The sequence below is a fragment of the Coturnix japonica genome, chromosome 4 (genome assembly GCF_001577835.2).
Source record: "Coturnix japonica isolate 7356 chromosome 4, Coturnix japonica 2.1, whole genome shotgun sequence".
NCBI lineage: Eukaryota > Metazoa > Chordata > Aves > Galliformes > Phasianidae > Coturnix > Coturnix japonica.
Window position 1 is genome coordinate 39336184 of NC_029519.1, and position 27738 is coordinate 39363921.

The 27738-nt window shown below is 35.3% G+C and overlaps 1 protein-coding gene across 1 annotated transcript in view; it reads right to left on the reverse strand.

Annotated features, from left to right (window-relative positions):
* GPM6A (glycoprotein M6A) overlaps positions 1-27021 on the reverse strand; it is a 119668-nt gene extending 92647 nt beyond the window's left edge. The window contains exon 1 of the mRNA XM_015861784.2: positions 26973-27021. Within this exon, the coding sequence (XP_015717270.1) occupies positions 26973-27006 (34 nt within the window). The 5' untranslated portion in view covers positions 27007-27021. The remainder of the gene's footprint in view (positions 1-26972) is intronic.
* Positions 27022-27738: the final 717 nt, after the last annotated feature.

Below are 27738 nucleotides of genomic sequence, written 5' to 3' on the forward strand. Positions count from 1 at the left end.
CACCAATGATACCAATGACAATTTTGGTACTAGCAATGCAAAGATATTGTAAAAAAGAAAATAGAGATACTTTAAAAAAAAATGGCCACAGACATGGTAAAATGAAACATCCTTTCACTTAATAAAATGAAATTAATACGTCCAGTAAATGTAACAAAAAATATTAGCAAGCACCCACATTGAAATTAAATTATTTACAAGGAAATTGATCTAATGGAAAACTATTCACATTAGTCAACATTGCTGGAATTTGGATCTAGACAAATTAAAAAAAAATTACTTTCAACAGTTTTCTTGGAAAAAAAAAAATTAAAAAAATATCATTTCTTATAGTCGCATTTTATCTTAATTAGGTCATAGGAATTCTCACTAGTTCTCACAACATCCAGGAGTTTGAACTAGATGACCACACTAGTCCCCGCTGGCTTTCTAAACATTAAATTAATGAAAGCTGTAATTATGTTTGCTGAGAGATTTCATATCTTAATGTGTTGAAGAGCTCCGTGATTCCTTTTACTTCTGTAGTCTATATACACTATTGTACGCTGAAATAGCTTCAAAAAAAATCTAAGGTCGGATGTATGTAAGTTACCACCAACACCTGCTTCTTCTTCTTCCTACCCATCTCTTGGAGCAAGTTGCTTACACACTGGCATGCAAGATGTTATTCGCCCACATGTAACTGTGTGCACCGCTGTTCTATGAGTGGTGTCAATCTATTAAATACTTCAAGCATCTCTTCAGCTATGTGAAGTCACTTTCAAAGCCTTGGACTTCTGAAAGTACGTATAATGCTTTCAAACACTTGAATTTGATCTAACAACATGGCTTGACAAAGACTATATTTGTCTAAAATTATGAGTGGAAAAGACAGCTAGGCACAGAATACACAACGCAAAAAACATGCAAGTAGCAAGAACAGATACATATGGAAGAAAAGAGCAAGAAAATGGAAAAATACACAGACAAGAATGAATCTTTTTTCAAAATATTTCTCATATTCAGAAATGTCTTGCTTATACTTACCAGAGAGAAAGAAGGGTTTGACTTCTCCCTTGGGAAATACCATCCTATAAGAGATGCCACTCTACAAGAAAATAAAACATCAAATCTTTCCAGCTGAATTCATGCTACTTCACTTTCAGCAGAGCTTGGTTTGTGCAAGTGCAAGCAACAATAGTTAAGCCAGCACCAAAACATAGTTCTCATTTAAATTTTACCTCACAGCTCTCTTTTAACAAATAAGTTTAAATTATTTCTTCCATCTGAATCTTGTAAACAGGGTGTTTATTTGTTAAGGCTCTCTATTTGTTAATATACATCACTTTGTGATGTGGGTTATATGCTATAAGCTAGTGATTTTCATAAATCCAAATAACAAAAACTTATGGCTTGGCCTCACGACCTACAAAATGCAAATGATTATCTACAAAATCTTGAAGTACTGAAGTACCTGAGAGCAAAATACAACTCTGCCAATGAAACAGACAAATACTAAATCCGAAGTCATTTGAAAAAAATACAGTTTTGAGACTGTGTAATATAGTCCTGATTTTCTCATAAAGAGGAGTACAACATGCCTTCTAATCAACCAGATGGAAGCGCTACTGAAAGTTATTCTTCTAAGACCATCCACACACATCATGAAGTGCACGGGGGCACAGGCAAGGTACTAAGATCATTTGGCTTCAGAGAAGGTTCATGTCAGCTAATGCAGAATTTTTTTCTGAATAAAAGTTACAGAAGGAAAAAATAAAATAAAATACAGCAGAAGAGATATCCTTGCAGTGGAGGTAAATACTTCGTTGCTAACCATTAAAGATGCCCTACTGTGGGCTCTTTACTTGAAGGCCCTGTTAGGAAGCAACTACAGTAGATTCTTTGTGTAGATGCCAGCTACGTTTCCTCGAACTGCATTTATTTCATCCAAGTTCTGAAAGGAATACAGAAGAAAAACAGCCCAGAAAAGAGTAGATTAGCAGTCAAGTAAAAAAAAAAGAAAAAGAAACAACAGCCTGCTGGATGGGTCTTCCCAGTGACACAGAAACTTAAGACTAATGAATAATCAAGAAGCTGACAAAAATCATATGTTTAATGCTTATTCTAACGTCATGTCGAGTTCCCTGTGTTTACTACTTAAACCTGGAGAGATCACAAATCTATCATTCCTAAAATAACACAAGTTGAGCTACACTTATAGCAATTCACTAGCAAGCTTTTTACTCCTTAGTATGTATTCTAACGAGCAATGCATCACTCCCTGAGATGGTCTACACATGAAAAATATCTAAGTCTTTAACAGACATCTTTTTCCCAAAGTAACATTCACAACAAGACTAAACGAAACTTAAATTTCTTAAGCAAGCGATAAGCTTCCACAAGAATGCAATTTGTTTTTTCTCGACTTCGTTACAAAAAAAGGTTGCTAGAGATAAAGCTCTCACCTATACCTGTGCATATTTTATATATACATGCATATGTGCATGCAAAATATGCATATGGATAGGTACGAATATATTTCGCATACCTGAATAGGACTGCAAAGGCATACATTTGTTTCAGTTTTATTTGTATATGTATCTATATAAACACAATCACAAGCCACACATACTCCTATGCAATTCCATCTGCCTGCAAAGTATTCAACAAATAAGAGCTTTCAGCAAAATGGATGCCCAGCAACAAACAAAAACCTGTAAATCATGTCCTAGTAGAGCATACAGTAAGTGTTGCACTGCATCTCTCACCCCAACCCCTTACCACTCATAAGGAAAAATGTTAAAATCATAATTGAAATGAACTGTGCAAGCATGAGTACAAAAGAGCAGTTTATAAATACCTTCACAAGTACTGATTCAGTAATGCTGGTTCAGCAAATTCACTGGATCCTATAATCCCTATTTTAATCTGTTACATACTTAGTGCCTTTGAAAGGATCAAAGTGGCATACAGTGTCCTCATTACACAACAACATCATAATTGCACAGGTTGGAGGAAACAAAAGATCAATAAAACTTTTTTTTCTTTAAGTAATACATTCTAGATGGCATACAAGTTAAGATTCCTTTACAAACGCTACTTGTAATTGCTTAATACATGATTAGAGGATCTTCCTAATCTGGAGAAGGAAATCACATAAATGGATTGCAGATCAGTTTTCAGGTGACCCTCCCTCCCCCTCCTACTCCCCCCTCCCCCTCAAAAAAAAAAAAGTTCCCAAACAAATCAAACCATATCTCCTGAATAGCATTAAACAAGGGTGGAACTGCACTTTGCAGTGTAGAAATTTCGCCAAATAAAGTATCAAAAATAACTTTCCACAGACTCACAGATGAGTACAATAATTTTAACCCCCCTCCCTTTTTTTTTTTTAATTAAAAAAAAAAATAAAAAAATCAGACCTTAAAGAAGTTTTCTTGTCCTGTGTTTCAAACAATGGTCTAAAGAATAATTATAAAAGAAAAAACTGGATGAAAGAGATCAGGAATCTTATGTCATCATGTGACAGCTATCCTACTAGCAGAAAACTATAATATCTTTTTGGCTTTTTTTTAAATCAAGACTTCAAATGCAGATCATAGTAACTATCTTAAATTGCACAATAAACTATAAACATGAAGCTTCTTTGAGACTTCCTGAATATCTGCTAACACTGTAGATCCTAAGAATGCTTATCCACCTCTATCTCCTTTCTAGTCATTTCCAATATATGCTCACCAGGCAGTACCTAGAAACAGTAATCTGAGATGTTCAAGTGCAAAATAATCATCTTCACAACCAACTTGGAAGGACAGGTTTAAGGCAACACTAATTTACTAGCACACCTATTCAAATTATTAGTAGCATAAACTTCCCCAGATTTTCCTTCCTCCAGCGTGGCAAAGTTAACTTCTCATGTCATGTGTGAAAGATCTGCCTCTTAGGAACACATCTGTATTCATCATTTCATAACTGTTATAATATGAAACTTGTAAGAGAGCTTAAAGTATCATATCAGAACAAGAGCAACAACAGGTACAACAGGAAGACGAGACATTATATAATTTACTTTTAAAGTACAATACTTTCTCAGAAATAGCAGATTCCTCCAGAGTAGAGGCACTGATTATGCAATCTGAACCATGCTCCCTCTCCTTCTGAATCAGAAGCAAAACATGTGTGTTGTTTTTTTTGTTGTTGTTTTTTGCTTTTTTACAGTTTACATTGCATCATTTATATATATACTCACACACACACACACATATATATATATACACACATGAAACAAACCCATTACAGCAAGAACCATGCAGGAAGTAATAATGACGAGTTAGTGGTTCAGAGACATTGTCCCAGGTAAGCCTCCCTATCCAGAGCTCGTATATTAGGCCAAGAGGCTGCTGAATGACACCCCTTTCATGTCCTGTTACATTTGTTTGCAGGTACTGTGGAGGGTGTACATATGGTCCTATCTGAAATTCTGACACATGACATCTCCTTTGCAGACATTCTACACTCTCTAGATAACAAATTAGTGGTAGCATTGCTAGGAAAGGTAAGATCCTTGCTGAGAGAAATGTAGTTTACAGGAAGGACAAAGGACACAAAAGCGTGGCAGGAAAGGTGTGCTGAACCTCTTCACAAATTAGAACCGTGCAGGATGCCATGGTCACCTTGAAGCGGACTGCCTGATACTGGCATATCTCATGCTTTCTTGGCTTCTGAAGGGACCTGGGGCTATGTCATGACTCTCACTTTCTATTCAGTAAATAGCATTTAACTACTTGTCTTTGAGACATCTTCACTGAGATCCACAAAGACCCAACACACACACAAAAAAAAAGGCAGAAACAAACTCTATGTCTTTAAGGAAAAAAATTTTTCCTCCACAGAAAAATTGTATTGTTTTCATGACCTTCCTCCACAGGTTAACTCTCCAGTTCACATGTGTATGTAAGGGCTAGCAACATCTACTTTTTTTGTGTTATGTAGTTTTGTTATTGTTTTTTGCTTTCAATTTTATTTTTATTTTTTAATTCATTCTTCCTCACAAACAACCTTTTTTTTTAAAAAAAAAAACAAAAAAAACCCTGACATACTGAGACTACTGCCTCAGTGTGATGAAGTACACTCCTGGTATATTTATATCTGCCAATATTTGTTTCTTCCTCAGTCTTTTCAACATCAAATCCTAATGGACATAAAAGAGAAATAAAAGAAAGGATGACTGCCCTACCATGAAGCGTACCATTGCTAGTACAACACCAAACTTATGATGAAAAGACTAAAAACCTAAGTAGAACAAATAAACTAACTTGGAAAAAACAACAAAAAAACCCTATTTCCATGGCAACAGAAGCACTTCATCAAGGGCCAGAACATTTCAAAAGGATTTGTTTTATCTATCAGAGCATATACTGGCTGTGTTTTTATTTGTTTATTTTTTAAACAAAAATTTCTTCTCTGGAAACTTCCCATAAACAAATTGATAAGGGAACGCAAGATAGATGGTTTCTTTGGATATGTAAGCTAGAATGTCACATTCCTCTTAAGGGGAAGAAATAGTTACTGGAACAACACTGAACACATTTGCCTCACAGAAGCCCATTAACCAGTTAAGAAAAAACAACACATAGAAATGCAACAGAATCCTCACGCAGCCATTCTCATTAAGTTCATTTAGATAACAGGTCAATATAATTATGCTGCTAAGAGACTGCTGTTCTTTGCTATTTACAGCTCTGTCAATTTCCTTTCTCTTCATTCATTATCATGCACAGCCACCATATCTTCATGATATGCCCCAACATTTTACACATTTAGCTAAGAGCACATGAAAACAGAGAAACAGAATCAGTTCTCCAACTACGAAAGTATACCTGCCCTCCTTTTATGTATTAATTGTACCCATACAGTCACCTTATATAGATTCCCATTCTGAACAAAAAAACGATCTTTTACATTTTACTTCAAAACATATTCTTTATACTATTGAAAAACACCCTTCATCCTAACGCTGTTTCCATCTTGTTACTCTCTCTAATATCTTCTATTCTCTCTAATATCTTCTATTAAATAGAATTTTATTTATGTACTAGATTCGCTAGCTTAACAACATAATTTAGGCTTCCCAATTTATCCTTTCAGTACGATAATTCAGGATCCAATCCAACTTCATCACCACTACCAGTACTAATTTTTATCAGTGCCATCCAACAAAAACTACTCATCTCACTCTATAGTTTCACTTTTTCTTTTAATTTCTTTCACACCAAAAAGTAATTCTAGAATTTATTTCCCTTTTTCTTGTGTGATGTGACCACTTGTAGTTTTTTCCCTGCCTTGCAGTCTTAAGTAAATGAAGCACAACTGCTACTCTAAGATTCTGATAAGCAATCACATAAAATAGACACTTAGAACATCCCTGGAAAGTGCATTCCTAAACCTGTAGAACAATGTACTCTAGATTAGAATACCATTATTATTATTTATATATTATACTATTATATTATTTATAATTAATTATAATTATACAAATAATACGTAAAATAATAATTATTATATTATTTATATACCATTAGAGCATGGTAATATGATCAGTGTCTGCTCGATACATGACAATTTTTGGAGATAAATCAGACTGTCACATACTCAATATAGCACAACTTTTTTTTTTTCCTTTACTTGGAAAAGGAGCATAAAGCACTGAACCAGCAGCAGCTGCAGCTAAAACTGCACACAGAAGTAGGTAGATGCAAGTCTTTCAGATCTGCTGAAATGGTCTCATAAACACTGCAAAACTCTATTTAGACATAAAGTAGTTATTTTATCAATTCTACTTTTTCCACTTTTTTTTTTTTTTAAATACATAAGCAACCACATAATTACAAGTCAAGCCTAAAAACCTACAAATCTTTATTCTCCCTTATTTAAATGGTTTAGATGAGGGAACTATATGAGTAACTTCAGGGCATTTCTTTGCCACTTCACATTTGTGAGGACAGCCCAATATCTGCCTCTCTTTCTTCAAAATACAGTCCCAGTTTCCCTGACTGACTAGCACAGCGCCTGCAGCCATCCTTACAGAACAATTGTCAAAACAAGCTGTATTCTGGTTACTCTGGAAAGCTCTGTTCTATAGCAGCACTTTGTGAAATGCTCACAGCAGCACAGCATTAGTTGCAAACTTATTGGTTGGATGTCCAGCCTGGCTTTGCTCTTGAGGATTGGCATCCAGCAAGGCAGGCTTCTAGCTGTGCACTCGACACCTAGATTTTTACTGTTTCTGAGCATCTATTCAGTACCAATTATGCCCTCATACTCTGCTAAATGACACTCAGATCCTAAGCCTTCTGGTCCATTTAAGATACCGCAATGGATAGCATCATCTTCAGTTATTGGTTCACCTCTCACTAACTATATGGTCTATTTTGTCAGTACAGCTGAGCTGTAGAGGAGGTAATCTATTTGCCCTGTGTCTGCTGCTCCTAATAGGGACAAAATGTGCTTTTTGGAGGGCAAAAGATTGCTTCAAAGAGCACCCGAGAGCCTTCATTTGGCAAAGGTTTACATAGTGCACAATGGAGCAAGCCGTGGCTGTGAAACAAGGCAGGCAGGAAAGCTGCCAAAGCAAGCATCAGGGGAACCTGGAAGAGAGAATGGAGCATACTGCCAGGCCAGCCTTTGAGATGGCTGAAAGCTTTACCCAGGGAACCCAGAAGGGACTGTACTACTTTCTGCATCCAAGAATACCTTTGAAAGATGCTGTATTAGCAAGGCAGGGTGATGAAAGCATCTATCACACATTTTCACTTTGAACTACAATGCACAACAGATCGGAATTTCTATTTCATAAGTTAAAATATTTTAGCTTTTGTCCTAGTCAAATAAATCTTTACATTTATAAACATTCAGTAAATGCACTTCAATGAAGTGATATGCTAACAACTAAACAAAACTGAAGAAGTGATCCGAAGATCCTCCACATCCATGTAATTCCTTATATGCACACCTGCCCACTCACTAGTGGGCATCAGCTTCTTGATATCCAGCACCTAAACTTATAACCCTTTAAAAACAAACCCCTTGTAACAAATAGCCAGGAGCTACTGTTTCTTAATATGAGCTCTGAAATAATTGTTTAGAAAATTGCCTGAAACTTTAATTGTTGCCTCTTCATTCAGCATTTTCCACCAATGACAGCATGATGAAATAGAAATTACACTAGTTACATTTGCATGTCATACAAATTAAGGTGACTACAGGTGTCTTAGAGGACAGGAACAGAATGCAAAGCAATTTTAACATGTCAAAAAATTTACATGTAGGAAAAGTCTCAAAAAAAAAGTAATTAACTGTACTAAGAACACAGTGCTGCTCATAGACTCCAATTCCAGTGAAGACCTTGAAAGGAATGTAGTGAATCACAAAATAATGCACAAGACAAGATAGTATAAAGATGGTCATTGTATTAGGAGGTATAAAGAAGACCATAGCAAGCAAGAAGTCTTTCTTCTCTACTTAACATTCCTAAGTCTATCTGCTTTGTGAAGAAGTGGTGGCCTAGGTGACCTCACAGTATCTTTCCAGTTCATCTTTCTTTCAAATAGCAGAATACCACATTTCTGTGCAACACACCTAAGCCGAATTACTGACCTGGGTACACTTCTATCATTTAAACAAAATCTCCTTCATTACTGCTATGATCTGACTCTTTATTTCTCCATTTACAACATCTCTGGGCTCTGGAGAATGAGAGGCAGAAACCTTTAAGTTAATTATTTCTTAACATCTTTTCCACCTCATTTCCTACACATAGATATTTTCCACATAAATATTGAATAGGACCACAGAAAAACCAAAGTGGAAACACTGAATAAAAAAAAAGAGAAATTTTATTCAATATGTTCTGAGAGAACTAAATACATTTCAATGTTTTATTTCATGTAATTTACCATAATAATAAGAAATTCTACTGCTAAAAGCTTAATTCCAGATCTTTTATTTTCCTACCTATTACAGAAAAAGCAGGAAAAATTCCAGTGGTTCTATGAATTGCAACAGGGTCAAAGTCAAGGCACTTGGCCAGTAGGGAAAAGATACTCATTTGACATCCTTCTGCAACTGTTTTTTCTGAAATACAACATTAAAAAGAACAGCATGCATTACAAGAAAACCCACTTCTAACCTGTGATAGACTGACAGGTATCTTTGACGAAGATTTGGGTTCCATACCTGATCACCTGAAATGACTGTCAGTGTATATGGTCATCTCACACAGTCCCATCATTGCCTTACTTACTGTTAGCGATTTCTTACAGCACAATAGTTACATTTTCTGTTGTACTTCTACTATGAAAGAAAAAAATACCATTAAAGCTAGTTTAGTAGCTTGAAAATACAATCAGGAGATAACTCCTGAAGCTTAGTCAACTATTACTTTGAAAAAGCAGCAAGACCCTGAAGACTTGTGTTTGAGACTATTGCTATGAAAAATGAATAAACATTCTTGCACTCCTTCCCACTGACATCAAGGAGAAGTGATAAAGGGAGGTTGACAGAGGTCACACACTAATGTGAAGAGCTCTGCAGGAACATCTCTAGATCGTAATCCAGACTGACAGCTATCCTATTCTTCTTCGAGGTCTTTTCCAACCTGGGTAATTCTATGATTCAATGTTATGTATAATGCACACAACTTCTCCTTCAGAGTCAGAATAACCCTAAAAAATGGCTAAAGTCCTGAAAGTACATTGCATATTTATGCAGTTCTAAGAGAACTGGGATATCCATTACAGCTTTATGGTGTGAAGGAAATTACAAATATTAACTTAAAAGAATAAATTAGGAGTGCTGAAAGTAATGTATGGATCAAGAATTCTCTGAGCATCCACATAATGAGAAACTGCTTGCATTGCATTGACTTATGCATTTAAGACTGACATGATCACTACACCATTGATTAACAGTATCAATTAGAAGTGTGCTCATCCACTCTTAATTTGATCTTTACTTCTTCCTTTTCACATGTATCTGAAATCTTGTAAGTTCTATTTCACCACAGCCAATCCCAGTTCAGTATTTATATACACAAGGGTAATTCCTCCAATATAAATTTACATATAAATACATATCATTAAATCAGGTGTATTTTTTTTCCCCCGATTTCACTTTTGTAGAAGAGCAGTGCCACCAACTCAGGTAGTAAAACCCAAGCTTTTTAAAATGGTGTTCTAATTTGCTCATGCACAGTGCTGTAGAGTATTAATAAAGTATTAATAGAAATGGTTTCTCTAGAGGAAGAGGAGAATCATCATTCCAAAAAAAAAAAAAAAAAAAGCCAACACAAAAAAAAAACTACACAAAAAAAAAATCACTGCTTCTAAGGACCCCCAAACTTTTGTCTGCCAGTAATCTATGGTGATATACTACATCTGCAATGAAAAGAGGGATAACAGGATAACAGGTAGCAGATGAAAATAAAGAGAATTCAAATTTGAGAAATATATTGAAATACTTTCAATTCCTAAGGAGCCTTTTTTTTTTCCCTCCAGTGGCTACTGAACATTTTCAGAACAGCAAATTGAAAGACAGTCTCCTTGCTAACAATACAGTGCCATTGCAGACAGATCTATTAGAAGACTAAACACAAAGGCTGGGATTGCTCAAGGGAGACCATGGTGCCACAAAGGCTTCTACACTGAACGGTTTATGCCTTCAAATCCTAGGTTTTGCCTCATGAAATTTTAGATTTTCAGTCATGTGCAGAGCACTCTTGTACCTTACGCAACTCATCTGAATAACATATAGCTTGCATTTCTAAGCTGAATATCTTCCTACCAATAATAACATCTCCAAAACTCACAGAGAAGACCAAATTACGCATTCTAATTTCTTCCAAATAAGATACCTGAAGTCCAGTGTAATACCCATTCTTTAAATATATCTCAATATTTCTTTTCAAGGTAGTTAATATCAGGCTAACTGTAAGGGGGAAAAAAAAAACAAAAAACAAAAAAACAGCAACAAACAACATTCTTAAAAATTTGGGCTTACAAAAAAAATACCCTATTCATTTCCTAAATAGACTTTGTGTTAGACACTTGTCACTGCCATAGGTTTCATCTGCCACATTCTTTTCCTGTCAATCTGTAGTTCCACTCATTTCTATTCACTCTAATAGAGACCAAAACTGACTTAAAGTGGAGAGAACTACATTTTTCTGCTAGAGACTTGAAAGAATAAGAATCATTTCTACCACCAGGACTCATAACTCCTCTACATCAAATGCTGATAACTGTGATGCAACAGTGATGGAGTTACAATCCAGTCCAGCTGGATTTTGACATTCCAACTCATCTTTTTCAAGCACAGATATTCTGATCCCCAGATATACTTTGAACTGATCTGATGGCTTCATACACAATGAGAACACAGCAATGTATAGGAAAGTGAATTCATACACTATTGGAAATGTGGCTAGAAAATTAACAATCTTAGCCTTGTTCCCTATTTCTGTTTATAAATCAGAAGCAACTCAGAGTTTAAAGGAGTTAACTGCAGTATGAACTGTTGGGGATCTTAATCTCAAAAAACATGCTGCAAATTAACATTAAGACAAAGGGCCCATATAGGAGTAAAATTAGATTAATTCTCATATTAGATACTAAAACACTTTTTCACCTCACTCCCATAACCCATCTGTTTATCACAACAGTTTACCACAAGGTAGCCTTTGACTCCTTACAATTAGATATTTATGCCATTTCTATTATGTAACTGAGGCCATAAATCATACGAGTTGTAGAAAAACAAAGAATTTTCTGACTTTTCTCTCTTCCTTGTAAGTATAGAAGGCTTAAATTCAATCAAAACGTTGCTGCATGGAACAGCTGCAAGATAAACTGAAAAATCTGACTTGCAGATGGCTTCATGAAAATGTTTATGGTCTGGAAATTGTAATCCTTATTGTGACAAACATTCATTTTAACCAAAAATAATGTTTCTTGTGTCACCAGTGTCTTAAACAGAACTCTGAGAAATATCTACCAATGTTTTTCTGAATTAGGTAGTTTTCCTTATGACAAGTCCTGGAACTCCTTTTTGACACAAAGCAATACCTAAAAGAAAAATCAAAGATACCTTTGGTTTGGCAAAGACATTAAACTATTTGGGCACAATATATTCCAAACTCTGCAATAATTTTAAGTGTTGCTACAAACTACTTGAGAAACTTACATATGCAGGCACTTGAATTCTTTAGTTTTGGAAAGTTACTAGGTGTAAATCATTACTTGAAAAGTAGAGTACAAGGTGAGAGAAAAACTTCCTTGGCATTGAGAACATTATTACTAGATCTTTCCTACTTGTTCCTGAGTTTTCATCATAAGAAAATAGGTGTAAAAGTGTGAACAGGTCAGAACAGACATACTGATCAACTACACAATCATCTTTCTATTTTATAGTTTTTATTATATCATACTTTGTGACTGGGCCCTCTCAGAACCTCTTTACAGATAAACGGTGTTCTGCATTCTCGCTACATTTCTTTATAGTTGATGATTTTATATTTTGCCCCAGATTCCTGATTAAATTATTAAACAGTATTTAATAAACCATCCTGTTTCTTGCTTAAAATGGAGCACAAAGGTGACTATACCACCTTTAAAATTAATTTGGGAGCCATCAGCCATTTCCTATTCTATTTGAACCATACCATTTTAAATTTGTATCACATCTTTTTAATCAAAATGTCAAGTACTAAAAAAATTAATTCTGATTTTCACGGTCCCCTATCTGCTTTTAAATACATCCTTACAACATTTCCTTTGTCAAACAAGATCTACTTTCCATTTATCCCAGCTGACTGCATTAATTAGATTATATTCCTTCAGTTTCTGATTAACCAAATCTCCTAAGAATCATTTAATCTCTTGCCTGGGATCAGCATCACACTTGTAAGAATGCAAATATCAATTTCTTTCACTCATTTCTTTTCCAGTACTGGAACAGCTTCAACATTATGTTGGTTTTCAGATGCTACTAATAAGAGTTTTTCCATCATTCTCATTTTTATGAAACAAGTCTAGAAGGCTTTTTGCAGGCTATTTCACCTCTCATAAGAGAAACTGCAAAGCACAACGTGTACTTTGACAGCAAGGAAGGTCTCTGAACATCACCACCACCAAGCATGGAGAATAAAACTAGAATCATGCCATGAATTCATAAAAGCTGAATTAGCACTGCTTAGATAAATATGAAAACACATACTTCCTGTACTCACTGCAATAGTAAACAGTAACTAAACAAAACAAATGCTAGAAATAAGTTGCTCTCTAGGAGATGCAGTTATAAACAAGAGAAGCTTTAAGGTTTGGAAATCAATTTCAAAAGCATATACACACTCATATTTCCTGAAGTAAAATGATAGGCTAAACCACAGAGTAATAAGAACACTTCTCTTTAGGAAAGAGGTCAACATTATTAAGGTGGCAATGCTGCAAAGAAGAAACACTGTAAGCAGTAAGCATGAAGAAAAATTAAGCTTCTGTTCCTGAGTAGACACCATATATTTAACTCAGTAAGAATGTTGGGTGATGTCTGCTGATAGTTCTGACAATACAAATACACCACAGAAGCTCAGTTTCTTGAAGCTTTACAACATAATTTTATCCTAATAAAATTAGCATGATATTAAAAGAGGCCAAGCAATTAATATGCAGTTTTCTGCTAACTGAGCTCTTAATTAGTCTAATGACTTAGAGGGCATAGGAAATAAAGGAGTTAGTTTAGAAATTTTGAACATGAAAAGAATTAAAAGTTAATGCTTATCATGCACTAAAAGTGAAGCCAGATGGCATAACCTGTAAAAAAAATCCTGTTTTCCCTCTCATAGAGCTGTAATGTGAGCAGCATTTTATGTACTAATTACCAGAACCTGATGATCCCAGTTTCAGTACACATACATATGTACATGTGTAAAATATATATTTGAGCATATGTACGGCTTCCTATAATAAAAGTTGATAGATTTTTTTTAAAAAGCCCATATACTGCACTAGAGGATGTACAAAATATAGTTAAACTCCTATAGGACCAGGAAAGTTAATTAAAGTTAACCTATCATCTCTGTAAGCTGTACCAAAAAAATCAGTTTACAAACATGTATATATTTTGTAGAAAACAGTATGATGAGAATCAACATTGCAATTTCTAAGAAATACAAATGTTCAATAAGAATCTCCATATTGAACACTACCCTTTGGCAACTGCAAGTTCACCTCAAATTTTTCAAACCTAAGAATGCCATATATTTTATGTACATCACTACAAAAGCCGAAGAATAAATCCAATCAAGATTTTAGTTTTGCTAATTAGAACTTTAACTTCAGACTAAAAATAAATCCTCATGTTAAAATGTAGGTGTCAGTGATCCACAATGTAGATAAATCAGATTTTCTGATGTACTTGTTCCATAGGCTTCCACAAACCCTGATCTAATAGACTATAAAGTAGTGGAATCATAAAATTGTGAAATGGCTTGAGTTGGAAAGAAGCTTAAAGTCACCCGTCCCAAACCCCTGCCCTGCACAGGGCTGACAACCACTACATCAGGCACTAGATCACCTTGCCTAGGGCTCCATCCAATCTGGTCTTGAATCAAGACAAATTTTCTGCAGTGAAGACTGTAACTAATTGTAGCCTGTCAAGCTTACCAAAGGCATGAAAAGAATTAAGTATGATTTGCATGATGCAAAGTTTTTCATACAAAAAAAAAAAAAAGAAAGAAAGAAAAGCTACTGTTGTGGTCCTAGCAATCAGTATGAATCTTAAGCTGTCATATCTTTGTCTAGTTGTTACTGCAGACAATTATTTAATTATTTTTACAAATTCAGTGAGGACTCCTGTGTTAAACTTCACCCTCTTTGATGAAACTACCACTGAATGCCTGTATCTCAGTTGATATCAGGAGTTACAAGCTATTTTCATCTATTTTGCAACATTAGTTCTGCTTATTTCAAGCCAGTTATTATTCAGACAAGTTGTTAGTTTATCATTGGTCTAGACAAGTTCACTTTGGTAAAGGTCTGAAAACAGAATTTTACTATTAACTCCCTATCCTAGATGCTTTAAGTACCTAGCTAACGATCTGCTTCCACTACTTCTTATCAGGACCAGATTAATCAGCTCACTTTCCACTCAGCTGCATCCCTCATATTCTAGAAGGCAACACTTTTTGCAGTGGTGGTTGACATTAACATGTGGAAGATAACAAGTCAAATTAGAGAGCTTAAACGATGTTAGTCTGTACTGCTACATGGAATTTTGACACAATATATATGGCCTTGATAAATCTTCAAGTCTTCATTTTCTAACTGAGGAGTCATCCCAATTCTAGTTTTCTCCCAGAGATGATCAACAATTAACAGCCCTGATTCACTGACATATTAGCTTCACTAAACACAACACCAAATCTAATCCAGCCACCTACCATTCTACTGCATCAAGGAAAATGAAGAGCTACAGTGAAACACTACAGACTTAAACTGAACGTTATCAGTACACACTAGTATATCAAGGACATCAAGCCATAGGGCCAAAACAATTTATTATGTCACTATAATTACCAGAAAGTTAAGCAACAGTAACCAGAAATGAGAGAACAGGCAGATTTAATGCAGCAAGTAAAATAAGTTAATTTTTAAAAAAATATAAGACATCTTCCTCAAATGTGCATAATAGGTGCTTGTTGGCTTTTCATTGCTGGTGTTTTTTTTATAATTTATATATAGTCATATATAATCCAAATAGATGCACACAGAGTTAATGTCAATCCTTCAAATGTAAAAATAGCTTTTTATTAAAGTCAGTAATATAAAGAGCAAAGCAGTTCTTGGAATCATAAACACAGTTCCTTCAGTGCTTTTGGAAAGCTGAGAAGAACAGAAACATACCCTTTATGATTTTAATTTCCATCAAGTCATGCTCTGCCAATGAAAATAACTGAATGGTTCTAGAAACTCAAAATATTTTCAAGGTCTAATTTCACCAATCTAGTTGTTAATAACCTTTAAAATGTTATTTGAGTAAGCTTTGTTCAACCTATCACCTTATTCAGTGTAACAAAGTACAAGCCAAAAACAAAACTGAATGCAAGAAAATATGGCAAATCATCCTATTTTAGACAATAGGGCTGTATTGATAACGCATCTAGTATCCACTCATTTTTAGAAAACAAGATACTTTATATAGAGCATACACTATCTTAATGGAGCATGAACTATTTTAACAGCATGAGGGATTACTTCTGTGCAACAGCTCAGCACTAACACACATTAAATGTCACAGGACAAAGGCACTGTAATAAAGAACTAGAACATCCAGAGACACTTCAGTTTTCACATATTGCAAATTACTTAGGCAAGGAACAGCATCAGAAAGAAAGAGGTAACTTATTGAGGTGTACATTTGCTTTTTTATCCAGCATATCCTAAGCAATCAGTCTAGTTTGCTCTAGATTCAACTTTGATGACATTCCTGGAGGCTGAATCTAGCTTTTAGAACATAAAGTATGCGTTCTCATCTTGCCAGATCTTGTATTTAAAATAATAATAATGAAAAAAAAAAAAAAAGCAGCAAATTTATCACAGGTCTTTAGCAATCTTTAAGTTCATCCTTGTGCACTGGGGCCAAGTGAACTCATCTAGATGTTTATCAGAGTGCCAGCTCCTCAGCAACAGAGAGCAGCATCCCACAAGTTGTCTGGCTGCATGATGTATCTTGCAATCCAGATTGGCACTACTCTCCACCATCACCACTCTTCTGCCTAAACCAGTTATCTAGCCAAAGAAAGAAGTTGTAAAGGGCAGCTCCACAGTTGCAAAATTAAATTTTAGAAGAGCTACAATGAGGAGCACTGAGGTGCAGATAAGACATGTTTAGCCCCCTGTCTTCAGTATTACCATGAGAAACAGTCACAGAAAGTAATATATTTTGGTTATCACTCCATATTCCTTAAGATTTATCACCCACACTTGTACTACAGAAATTTAATGAAGTTGACGGGAAATAAAAGCATTAAAAAATAACCAGGTCACTATTAACCGCATTTGAAACCCCTACACTTAGTCTGATGTTCTCATTACATAAGCATATGTAGTTAGAACACCAATTCAGACCGTTTCAGTTTGAGATCAGTTTACTGCATAAAAGTTTAAACAACTGTGATTCAAGATGCTAAGAGGGTTTTCATGTCACTTTATTATGCTACAATAAAGTCCCTAAGGAACTGAAGCAGAAGGCTGTTATTCTCTATACCGAGAGGATTTAAATAATGGCCTTCAAAAAACTACTGAAAGTTTAAAATATATATACATATGTAACAGATGGTGTTTTATTGGTTTGTTCTTCATTTATGCTATATACTTTAACTGACCGTCTAGCTGTAATAAGACACCATAGAAAAAAAAATGTCAATGGAGGTCTGAAAAAACATTCCTTCCTCAAAGAGCAAGCTGCATACATAAAGCAGAGCTGGAGCACTGGTATTATAGCTAAATTAATTCCCCCCTCACACACACACTCTCTACTATGCTGTATGAGATAGCATCAAAACGTAAGCAAGGTTTTACCTTGGATATGCTGTTTCTTCTGTGTGTTAGCCATGTTACACTAGTAAATAAAATAAAATCTACTATCCATCTCAAACTCTCCACACTGGGGAGTACATTTGTCAACACCATTCTTATTCTAGGGTACTACATACTTCAATGTCTTCAATCTTTAGCTCCACTGCACCAATGTCTTTGATAGCTTTTTTAAAAGATAAGCACCCAATAAAAAACCTTGTTTGAGAAGACTGTAGTTTTAAGTACTTTTTCCACATCAAACATTTATCTATACTGCTATAAGCACTTGAAAAAAAAAAAAAAAAGAAAAACCAAAACCAAGAACTACACACCCTAAAACTCACCAATATTTCACCCAGAGATATTTGTCATCTCTTACCTCCTCCATAGCATTTGAAGATCATGTCACCATTAGGTAAGAGTCCAGCCTCATCTACCAAGTTAGATGAAGAGTCCTAAAATTAATTTCATATTTCAGTGGGGATGACACTTGCCAGCCTTTATAAAATGTATCCCTTCTTCCCCAAACTCCATCTTCTAATATTTTTAAGTCTTGCCTCATGATTTACATACATAACCCAGTTTAGAAGTAGCACACCCCCTTTGCTGTGCTAGCAGCTGTCTCCACAAACTAGATAATTCCTCTTCCTCCTCTTCTGGACTACTCAGAAATTTAATGACAATTCTTGAGTGCCCTCGTATATAAAATACGAGTCTTCCCCACTCCCCACCCATGCAAATAAACTGTTTCTACTATTACATCCCCTTTACATCCATTGAAAACATACTCTTAGGTGCCTTCCACTGGGATACATGATTTCACACACTCAGAAAGAGCACAATCTATAATAAGAAACATCATCCTTGTACAGTCAGAATTTCCATTTATGAAGACTTTTCCCACCTGTCATATCTGTAACACTGACACCCTTACATACTAACAATCCTTGATCTTAATTAACAAAAATGAATTCACCTTAATCTCTTAATCCTACTTGATCCTTTCACTGTTTATAATTTAACAGATGCTATGATAAGACTTAAAAAAAATCCAGGAAATAGAATAGAAATAAAAATAATATCCTAAAATGAGAATTTACAGACAACTTATAAAATTCCTTTAAACAGAAGTTTAAGGCTTTTCATTAAGTCTGAAAATAATGGGTGGAAGTTGGAGTTGCACAGAAGAGGAAACATCAGGTCTCAAGAGTCCTGGAAAGAATGTGCAGGACAGACACATACATACAAAGCAAGAGATCATTCAAAGCATAACACAGTACAGTTTGTCTTTTTGATATGTAACATCACATCATTCTCACTGAATAAAAAAAGCGGGAGACAGCAAAAAGGTATTAGCTATCCAACAGGAAGAACAGAACTCTTTTGAAGCTGATGGATTTCAGGTCACAGGTGGACAACAGCATTGAGAGGAAATTAATATAAAGTCCATAATACATACAGAATGCTTCCTTGTGATAAATTAAGTTTTTAGGTACACTTCATTTGTGTTTCCACTGCAGGTTTTTAAGGTCTGTTAAATTTTCATTCTCAGTTCATTAGTCTGTGATTACCCTGCACATCTTTCACTGATGTAGGCTGTTTTTTTGGTCTTTTTTTCTCCCCTAATTTTAATACCTAAATATATCATCCTCTTGATGATTAAACAGTTCAGCTTTCCTCAGTACCGGTCCTCAAACTTAAACACAAGTAACTAGACTCAATACCACTATTCATTTGACATTCAATATAACCTAAGACAAATATCCATTAACTTTGAAAACACACAGTCAAGCACCATCTTCAATCAAAAGTCTAAATTAAAAACCACTATTATACTTAAAATAGAATTTGGTACAGTTAATTCCCACAATCATTATTTGAAGTTTCACGTGAATTGCATACAGGATTAGGGATTTTACAAGCATATCTTTAACATCTATAAGAGGATAATTAGAGATCCATTATTATGCCTTCTTATTGTCATGAATGACCTGAGAGTACCACTTCATTCAGCATTCCATTAGTTTACTAATGTACTCAGCATTTATTTCTGAAGAAAGTTTAAAAATGTATTTTAGAAGAAACCAAAACAGTTTAGTGGAATTGAATGAACTATAGTCCAGATGATATCAAGATGTGACGCAGTAAAGAACACTGGTCAGGAAGTAAAATACACAAAGTTCTCAGTTTATTTTCTACTTGACTGTCTAAAATCACTTTCCTAAAACTTGCAAGTAAGTAATTGCGTGTGAAAGAGTTATTCACCAGTAAGGCTTCTGGTTTCCAATATGTAATTTAACCATACCTTTATGCTGGAGCTTCCTTTTAAGAACTGACAGAAAATATCGTCGTCCTTTCATTAAGGAGAACTACATTCCCTGCCTTCCTGCATCTCAGGAACCTTACTGTTCCAAACAAGTATCTCCACCTCACTGTGAGCACTTTATCTTTAAAGTCCAGTCCCATCCATATCATTTGGAAACAGCCTGAGCTACTTGATCATGACACTGAAAATAAAACACTTGATTACACTTCAAGGTCTTCACTATCATTCTCTTCTCATGGAGTATCTGAAAGATATTTTCCATCATAACAACACTGTGAAGGAAAACACAATGTTTGTTACGTGTAAAATTTGAAGTTTTAATTGTATTTAACTATAAACTTCACAACAATAATCAGTTTCCATTCCTTCATTATACTTCCTCAAAACATTAGGACGTTGGAATTAAGATGAAACTAGATATAGCATATAGAAAATGCATGGATTTATGGAAGCAGCTGCTTCTATGAAGTCCATTAGATGCCTTGAGGAACTTTCAAAAATTTAGTCCCAAAGCATTACTTTGAAGACTCAAAATATGCAAACTACTATTTCTGAAGTATCTAGAAGATCTTCAAGTGGAAAACATACTTTCCAACAAGGAAATTGACCACAGCATCTTTGAAAAATCACCTGTTTTTCTCTGTTCAACTGGATGGTTATTTTTCACATCAGCAGCAGGCTAAGGAAACCATACATTTAAACAGCAATCTCACATACACAATAAAATGAAATAAATAAAGCTGTTATACATTCTTTGAGAGCCCATGGAAATCTTTGCTTACACCAGAATCTACTAATTCAGGTATTCAAATAGCTCTTTGTAAACTGGGCTTTTAATGCCTAGAATAATAAATAAATAAATAAATCCAGAATCTTTTAAGGCAATCATGCTCATTAGATGTTAGTTTTTACCACAGAAGATACTTATTTCTACACAAAGCAAATAACCTTGAAGGAGTACCACCACTTATCTGCTGTTATAGAAGAATTAAACTTACCACTACAGATATCTGAAATTGAAAATACTGACTAACAACAATTATCTGGAATAGACCTCACTAGCCTTGACTTCATTATTCACACTAGACACAAAATTTATGTCCAGATAAAAAGGTGAAGTCTGTTTTCTCAAACACTGTAGGAAGCAGAGGAGGCAGATTATTTATGGTTTTTGTTACAGCACACTAGAAGAGAGGTCGTGAACAAGGCCTTCTGTCAACTAAATCTCAAAATTATTTAGTTACGATTTAGCCAGGCATGGAGCTCCTACAGAGAGCTTAACTGACACCAATGATGCTCCAGGTGACAATGAAATACGAAGTACTAGGCTGCAGAAGTAACACTAGAAATACACAGTCCAAAATAGCATTGTACTTTACTCTGGTACACATGCAGCATTGATTTTATCATTGTCTGTCTTCACTAATTTTAAGAAGGCAAGTCATGACTAACATGGAGCAAGTTGTAAAAAAAAAAAAAAAAAAAAAAAAAAAAAAAAAGCCATTTCACTTTATTCCCATAGACCACAGAACAAGATAGCAGTATTGACTGCACTCGATGTCAAATGCAGAACACAAATTTGAGAGTCAGGTGATAACACCAAGTGACATCAACCACAGTGAAAGACCTGCTTTTTACCTTATTTGCCACCTCCTGATGTTTGAAATATTAGAAGTCCAATTCAAACCATAAATGCAAAGTACAATAGTCTTTGAGACAAAAATAGAAATATTGTGGAATTCCACAATGAAAGGTATTTTCAGCTGAACATAGCAGGAGATACAAAGATAACATCCTGATCTGCTGACAGAAATAACTTTCCAAGCTACGTAATTCATGTGCTACTACTTTAAAATCTACCTAATCAATTAAGCAGAAAGATCTTCAAGCTCATTAAAAGTAAGAACTCTATCCCTTAAGAATCAACAAAGCTGGGTTACTCCCAACTAGTAAGCAGCTCCCTGGAATGATAAACCTCAGCTGAGTATCATCTTGCATCAGTGTGCCACATAAACACAGAGATGCAGAGATTTTCTTTAAAATCCACTGATTTGAACTCACCCACTAAGTCAACACAAAATTAAAATAACATGTTGTTTAATCTGAAGTTGTTGATCTCCCTTTTTTTATAGCCTTCCCCAGTTCCCTGCTGCCACAACAGACTTCATAATAGTGTCCTATCTCTCATGAGTATTATTCAGCTTTTCAACAGGCCATTAACGGTGGAGAATTAAGAGTTTTACAGCACACAGCACATCTTCAGCAAAAAAGTCGGATAAGAAAAACGTGGAATGATCCTGTGCTGAACAAGCAGCAGTAGAGCATTTCAAATATTTCTATGTGTTCTTTTGCAACCAGCCATCTGTTTCATCATAATCCAGCTACATAAAGCAGCTGTAGTCTGAAGGCTGTTCCTGGAAAGGATAAGGCCTACAGGCCTATGATACAGATACAAGAACTCTAGTCATGCAATGAAGACAAGAAGTTAACCTGCCATATGTTAGGAAGAACCTTAATGTAGCAGGAGGATTTGGAGATGGGCAGTTTATGTTTACTTATGATTTTTAATCAGTAAATTCAACCTCAGATATTTCCTACAAATGAATAATTCTGATATCCTGTTCCAGTAAATATCAGCATCTCAGATTTATGAAGAAGTTAATGAGACTGACGTGAAACAGCCCTGGGGATGTTTCAGTACTATAGTATACACCTAGAAATTAGGAGATTACACAAGAGACAACACAGTACCCTACCTACCTCAAGGGGGAAAAAAAAAAAGAAAAAAAAAAGTAGCTAAACCTTTAACATTTAATTAAGCTTAACCATTAGCAAAAACAAAACATCCAGACAGAAACCAAGCTCAGTGTGAAGGCTGCCTGTCCTTAGCAAAACAATTAATTAAACAAGAGAAGCCCTGTCCAAGCAAGTACAGTACTTACATTCAATAAGATGAATACTGACAAAAGAAAAAAAAACAAAAAAACCAAAAAAACCAAACATAGAATCATAAGAGTTAGAAGGGACCACAGGAGATCATAGAGTCCAACTCCCATACTAAAGAAGGCTACCTACTGCAGGTTACACAGAAAAGTATAGGCCTAGTAAGGTTTTGAGTATCTAAAGAGAAGGAGATTCCACATACCTCACTGGACGTGTTCCAGTGCTCTGTAATCATTAAGTTTCTCCTCATGTTTGTATGGAACTTCCTATGTTACAGTTTGTGACCACTAGCCCCTGCTCTAACACTGGGCACCACCAAAAAGAGCCTTACTCCATCCATTAAGCATTGATAAGATCTCACCTCAGTCTTCTCCAGGCTCAACAGCCTCAGCTCTTAACCTTTATGGACACAGTACTCTAGATCTGGCATCACCAAAGAAAATGAGAGGGTGAGGATAATCTCCTTGGACCTTCCAGACACATTCTTTTTAATGCATTACAAGATACTACTGGCTCTCTCATGAGATAGTGTGACCCTCAACAGACTATGCTGCTTTACTTCCCCACCAGCACTATCCTTTTCCTTCCAACGCTATTGAATGCCAACCAACAACCATTACCTTTACCACACTACACTTGCGAGTAGCACTTGATTCATCTACTGCTGATTGTAAACAGTTCTAACCAAACAGAAGTAATAGCAGCAGAGCATAATGTGAAGGTTCCATCTCCTGGCAACTGACTGCCAGGCCTGTATAACCCATTAAGTCCCAAAATCAGGGCTTTTGAACCTCATACCACACATCCAGTAGGACGTTGGACAAAGATTCCAAGTTCTCAGATGACTTCAAAAGAAAGAAAGTTCTAAGCACAGATGTAAAATTGAGATAAATAACTGGCATTCACAGTTCTAATAGGTACAGTATTCAGGAAAGGCCTCCATCAAGGGAGGAACAACAACTTTCGCTAATATTCATGTCAGTCCTTATGTTCTAAAAAATTTGTAGCACATATGTAAATAGGAAAGTCTCAGCTGCCACATATTTCCAGACAGGTACAACCACTGTTCTTTTAAATCAGTACAAAGATGTTAAACACACATACACAAATACTATAAGATGAACTGCTATATGCTAAAACCATATGGTCTTCTCCCCTTGACATAGCATAAATACATATGTTTATAAATAAATACATTTTCAAATACTAGATGATACTCTAAGCTTCATTTACAGTAAATCTCTTTAAAGAAAGTATTAGAATTCAGAATGCAACAGCAGTGACAATTAGAAAAAGGAAAAAAATGGACTATGAAAATACAGCATTATTTTAACTTGCCTAGAAGGCAGCACATATTAAATTAATGAATCAAGTTCTATTTCACCCGTGGAATAAACCCAGAAGACCTCCACTACTTAAAATTAATACGTTTATTCTTTAGAGTCAAGAAGTTTCTGAAATAGAATCTCTACTGTAAAAGCAATTTCAGTTCAACAATTTACTGAATTTCACTTTAAAAAAAGTTCATACTTTAAGGCATTCAAAGTAAAATACACAAGTAAACACAACATTTTATCTTGAATATTAAAGCAATACGTTTTGATGTATACACTCACTTCCTTTTATGTACCACAAAAAAACATAAAGTTTCAGAACATTCCACAGCACATAATACACCAAAAGAACTTCATTTAGTATCTTAACAACTACTCTCACATTCACTGTCACTTAGCAATGCGACTACTCTGTTTACTGTACTGTTCTAGTAATTAATTATAGTAATTCTTAAAAACTTGTCTTTAAAGAATAAAGTACTTGTTGAGATTTTAAAAACTCTTAGTCTTAAAAACAGGACCTTTAAGAAGAATTACTTAACTGATGTTTATTAGTTACTGTCCCTCAGAGCACCTAAACTTTAAGGCACAACACAGCTCAGCACAGAGACCACCATCCCTGTATAATGTGGTAGAAAACACAGCAATAACAGCAGAGTAAGGTTACAAGCTATGACACATATAGATTTTCTGTAATAAAGCAACAGTAGACACAGAAATAAAGAAAATTCTTACCTTCAGAAAGCCTCAGGTATACAGTAAGCTCCAGCAAAATACTCATACCTCCAACTGCCAGCTCTTAAATGAGGTCTTGGAAGGGGCAGATCCTAGCTCCACACCTTCTGGTCGCTCAGGTGCATGTAATAATGTAATGCACCTGAGCTCCCTTGTGTTGGTCCTGACTTCCCAGCAGGTGCTTCATCACTTGTTCAAGCCATGACTTCATATTTCCACTACACCCTGTTAACTCAGAGACTAACCTAGAACACGCCTACAGAGATAAGGTGAGGGTATGCTACTCTCCTTTTGAGCAGTCTATTTCTGTAACAAAAGGCATGCTTTGTATCACAGGACTACCATGTTTTGTAGCTCAGACTAACAGAATAACTAATACATAAACAGCACCGAGACTATGAAGGGAACACTACAGATATACCTTTGCCAACTACTTTTTGTTCACAAATCAGGAAATAATGATCTCACTGTAAAAGACAGAAGAATGTAAAACATATTTTTACTGAAGTCCATATGAGGAATACTCACTCAAGGTGGACGACACAAATTCACTTCCATTCTCTGTCAGAAAAGATTCAAACAAGTCCTTAACGAAGCATAATTCTGTACGTGGTATATATAGGGGAACTGTTAGGTTAGGGCTTGAACTAGTGATGGAGCACCTGGTGACAGGCTGTGGCTGGCTCAGGAAGCACAGGCACATTGCTCATACCTGCACTCCCCACATGATGAAGAGGGGGTAATATAAGGGCCAGCCACTGATGTTGTGACGTTTCTAGGACCTAGGCTTTGTAGTTAGAGAGCTTCTTCACTAGCTGTATAAGCTTGACTCTTTTTTTTCTATATGTGACTATTAGCCTACCTGCAGTGCTTCACCTGATACTGCTAAGAACCTATCAGAAACAATTCTGTTCCTTTGTGGAAAAACAAACAGCATATTACCTGTTTCTCCCTCCTAATGTTAAAAAAGTGTATTAAAATATCTATAGTCCCTTCTGATAACTTTAGAAGTTCTTCCTTTTGCTATGTATCACCCATAAAACACTAAGGCTAGTTGTAGATTAAATGCTACAGGTACCAATTAGGCAATTACAGGCTTCTTTCAGTAATATCAGATAATTTCTATTTGATTTTTGCAATTTGTTACTGATTAAACATCACTTATACTGCATGCAATGTTTTAGGTCTGTCCCCATTAGGTGGGCTCTTACTCATCTATATTAATGAACAGTCCAATAAATAATGTCACAGTAATTCTGCTTGAAATTTTATTTTATAAATCATCAGGGTCACTAAGGTCAGAGAAAGCCTCTAAGATCATAAAGTCCAATCACCTACCTACCATCACCGTTACCCACTAAACCATGTTCTGATGTACCTTATCTCCATATTTCTTGACCACTTTCAGGGATGGTAACTTTACCACCTCATTGGGCAGCCTGTTCTAATGACCAGCCATTCTTTAAGAGAAGTTTTTCCTAATATCCAACCAGAACTTTACCTGGTGCAACACGAGGCTGTTACCCCTCATCCTATCACTGTTACCCGTGAGTTCAAATCTCTGTCAATCTGCAAGTGCCTATCTTGACCTAACCACAAAAGGTAAGACTACTTAGGATTTCTGACAACACAGATTATTAAATGGTAAGGACATTCAAGTTAAGCAGATTGTTGCTAGACAAGAATTCCAACAGTTCCTATTCTTTTCACGCCACTTTGTTGCAGGAACATGTTTAGGAAGATAATGTTTTGATATAGCCAGGGCTTGGGAAGGAAGAAAGAGTTGAATAAGGAAATAAATTATAACTGTTATTAGAATAATAATTTAAGATTGTATATGCGCACACACACAAAAACTAAAATAATAACTGTTTTATTTAATAACTAATAATTAACAAAGTTTGGCATGGTTTTTGATGGCACCAAATAACTGCTGCCACTAACTTCCCCGTTGTATGTTTAGCACTTCATACATGACCTACCTGCAATCACTTAGCTAATTCAAACTAAAATGTATGTCTACTTCACCTGCATTCTGTTTCGGAACCTGAGTCCTGGGCATTTCAATATCTTCAGTTCAGAAGGTATATGTAATCTGTTCTATTGTTCTGTGAAGAAAAAAACATCTATTTAAAGAATGTATAGAAAGAATACAGACATTACAGACTTCACATTGATTGAAAACTATTTGAAATCCAGATGGATTGTAATGGATGCTCAGTCATATCATACAGAAGTAATACATCAGCCTCAGATACAATACATTCCTTCATCAAATACACTCCTCCATTGACACAAATGAAAGAGGTATATATTTAAAGACCTATTTCTAATAAAACCAAACAGGTTGAATATGATGTGCTAATGTGCTACTTCAGGAAGTGTGGTAATAGAATGCCAAAGAACAAGCTGCAAGCTGTTTGTTACTTAAGATACTCAAAGAATTAATTTTATGCAGGCATATACTGTAATTAGAAATAGCTCTGTGCATCATGATTAAACTAGTAGCTATGGAAACCAAGGCACACTAGAATAAATCTAAAAGGAGAATACTGAATATACCAACCATAAAGCTCCTCTAATCTGTTTATTTTTCATCTTCACCATAGCACAAATTGGAATACTAAGGGTAGATGGTACTTTGTTTTTTCTTAACCTTTTATGTTTGGAAAGAATACTGCTGCTTATCAAACACATAGATTCTGTTTTCATATTAGTTTCTTAGCCCACACAGCCTTAGGTGTTAAAAGCACATAATTTTAATGATCATTTTGTATTAGCTAATTGTATATAG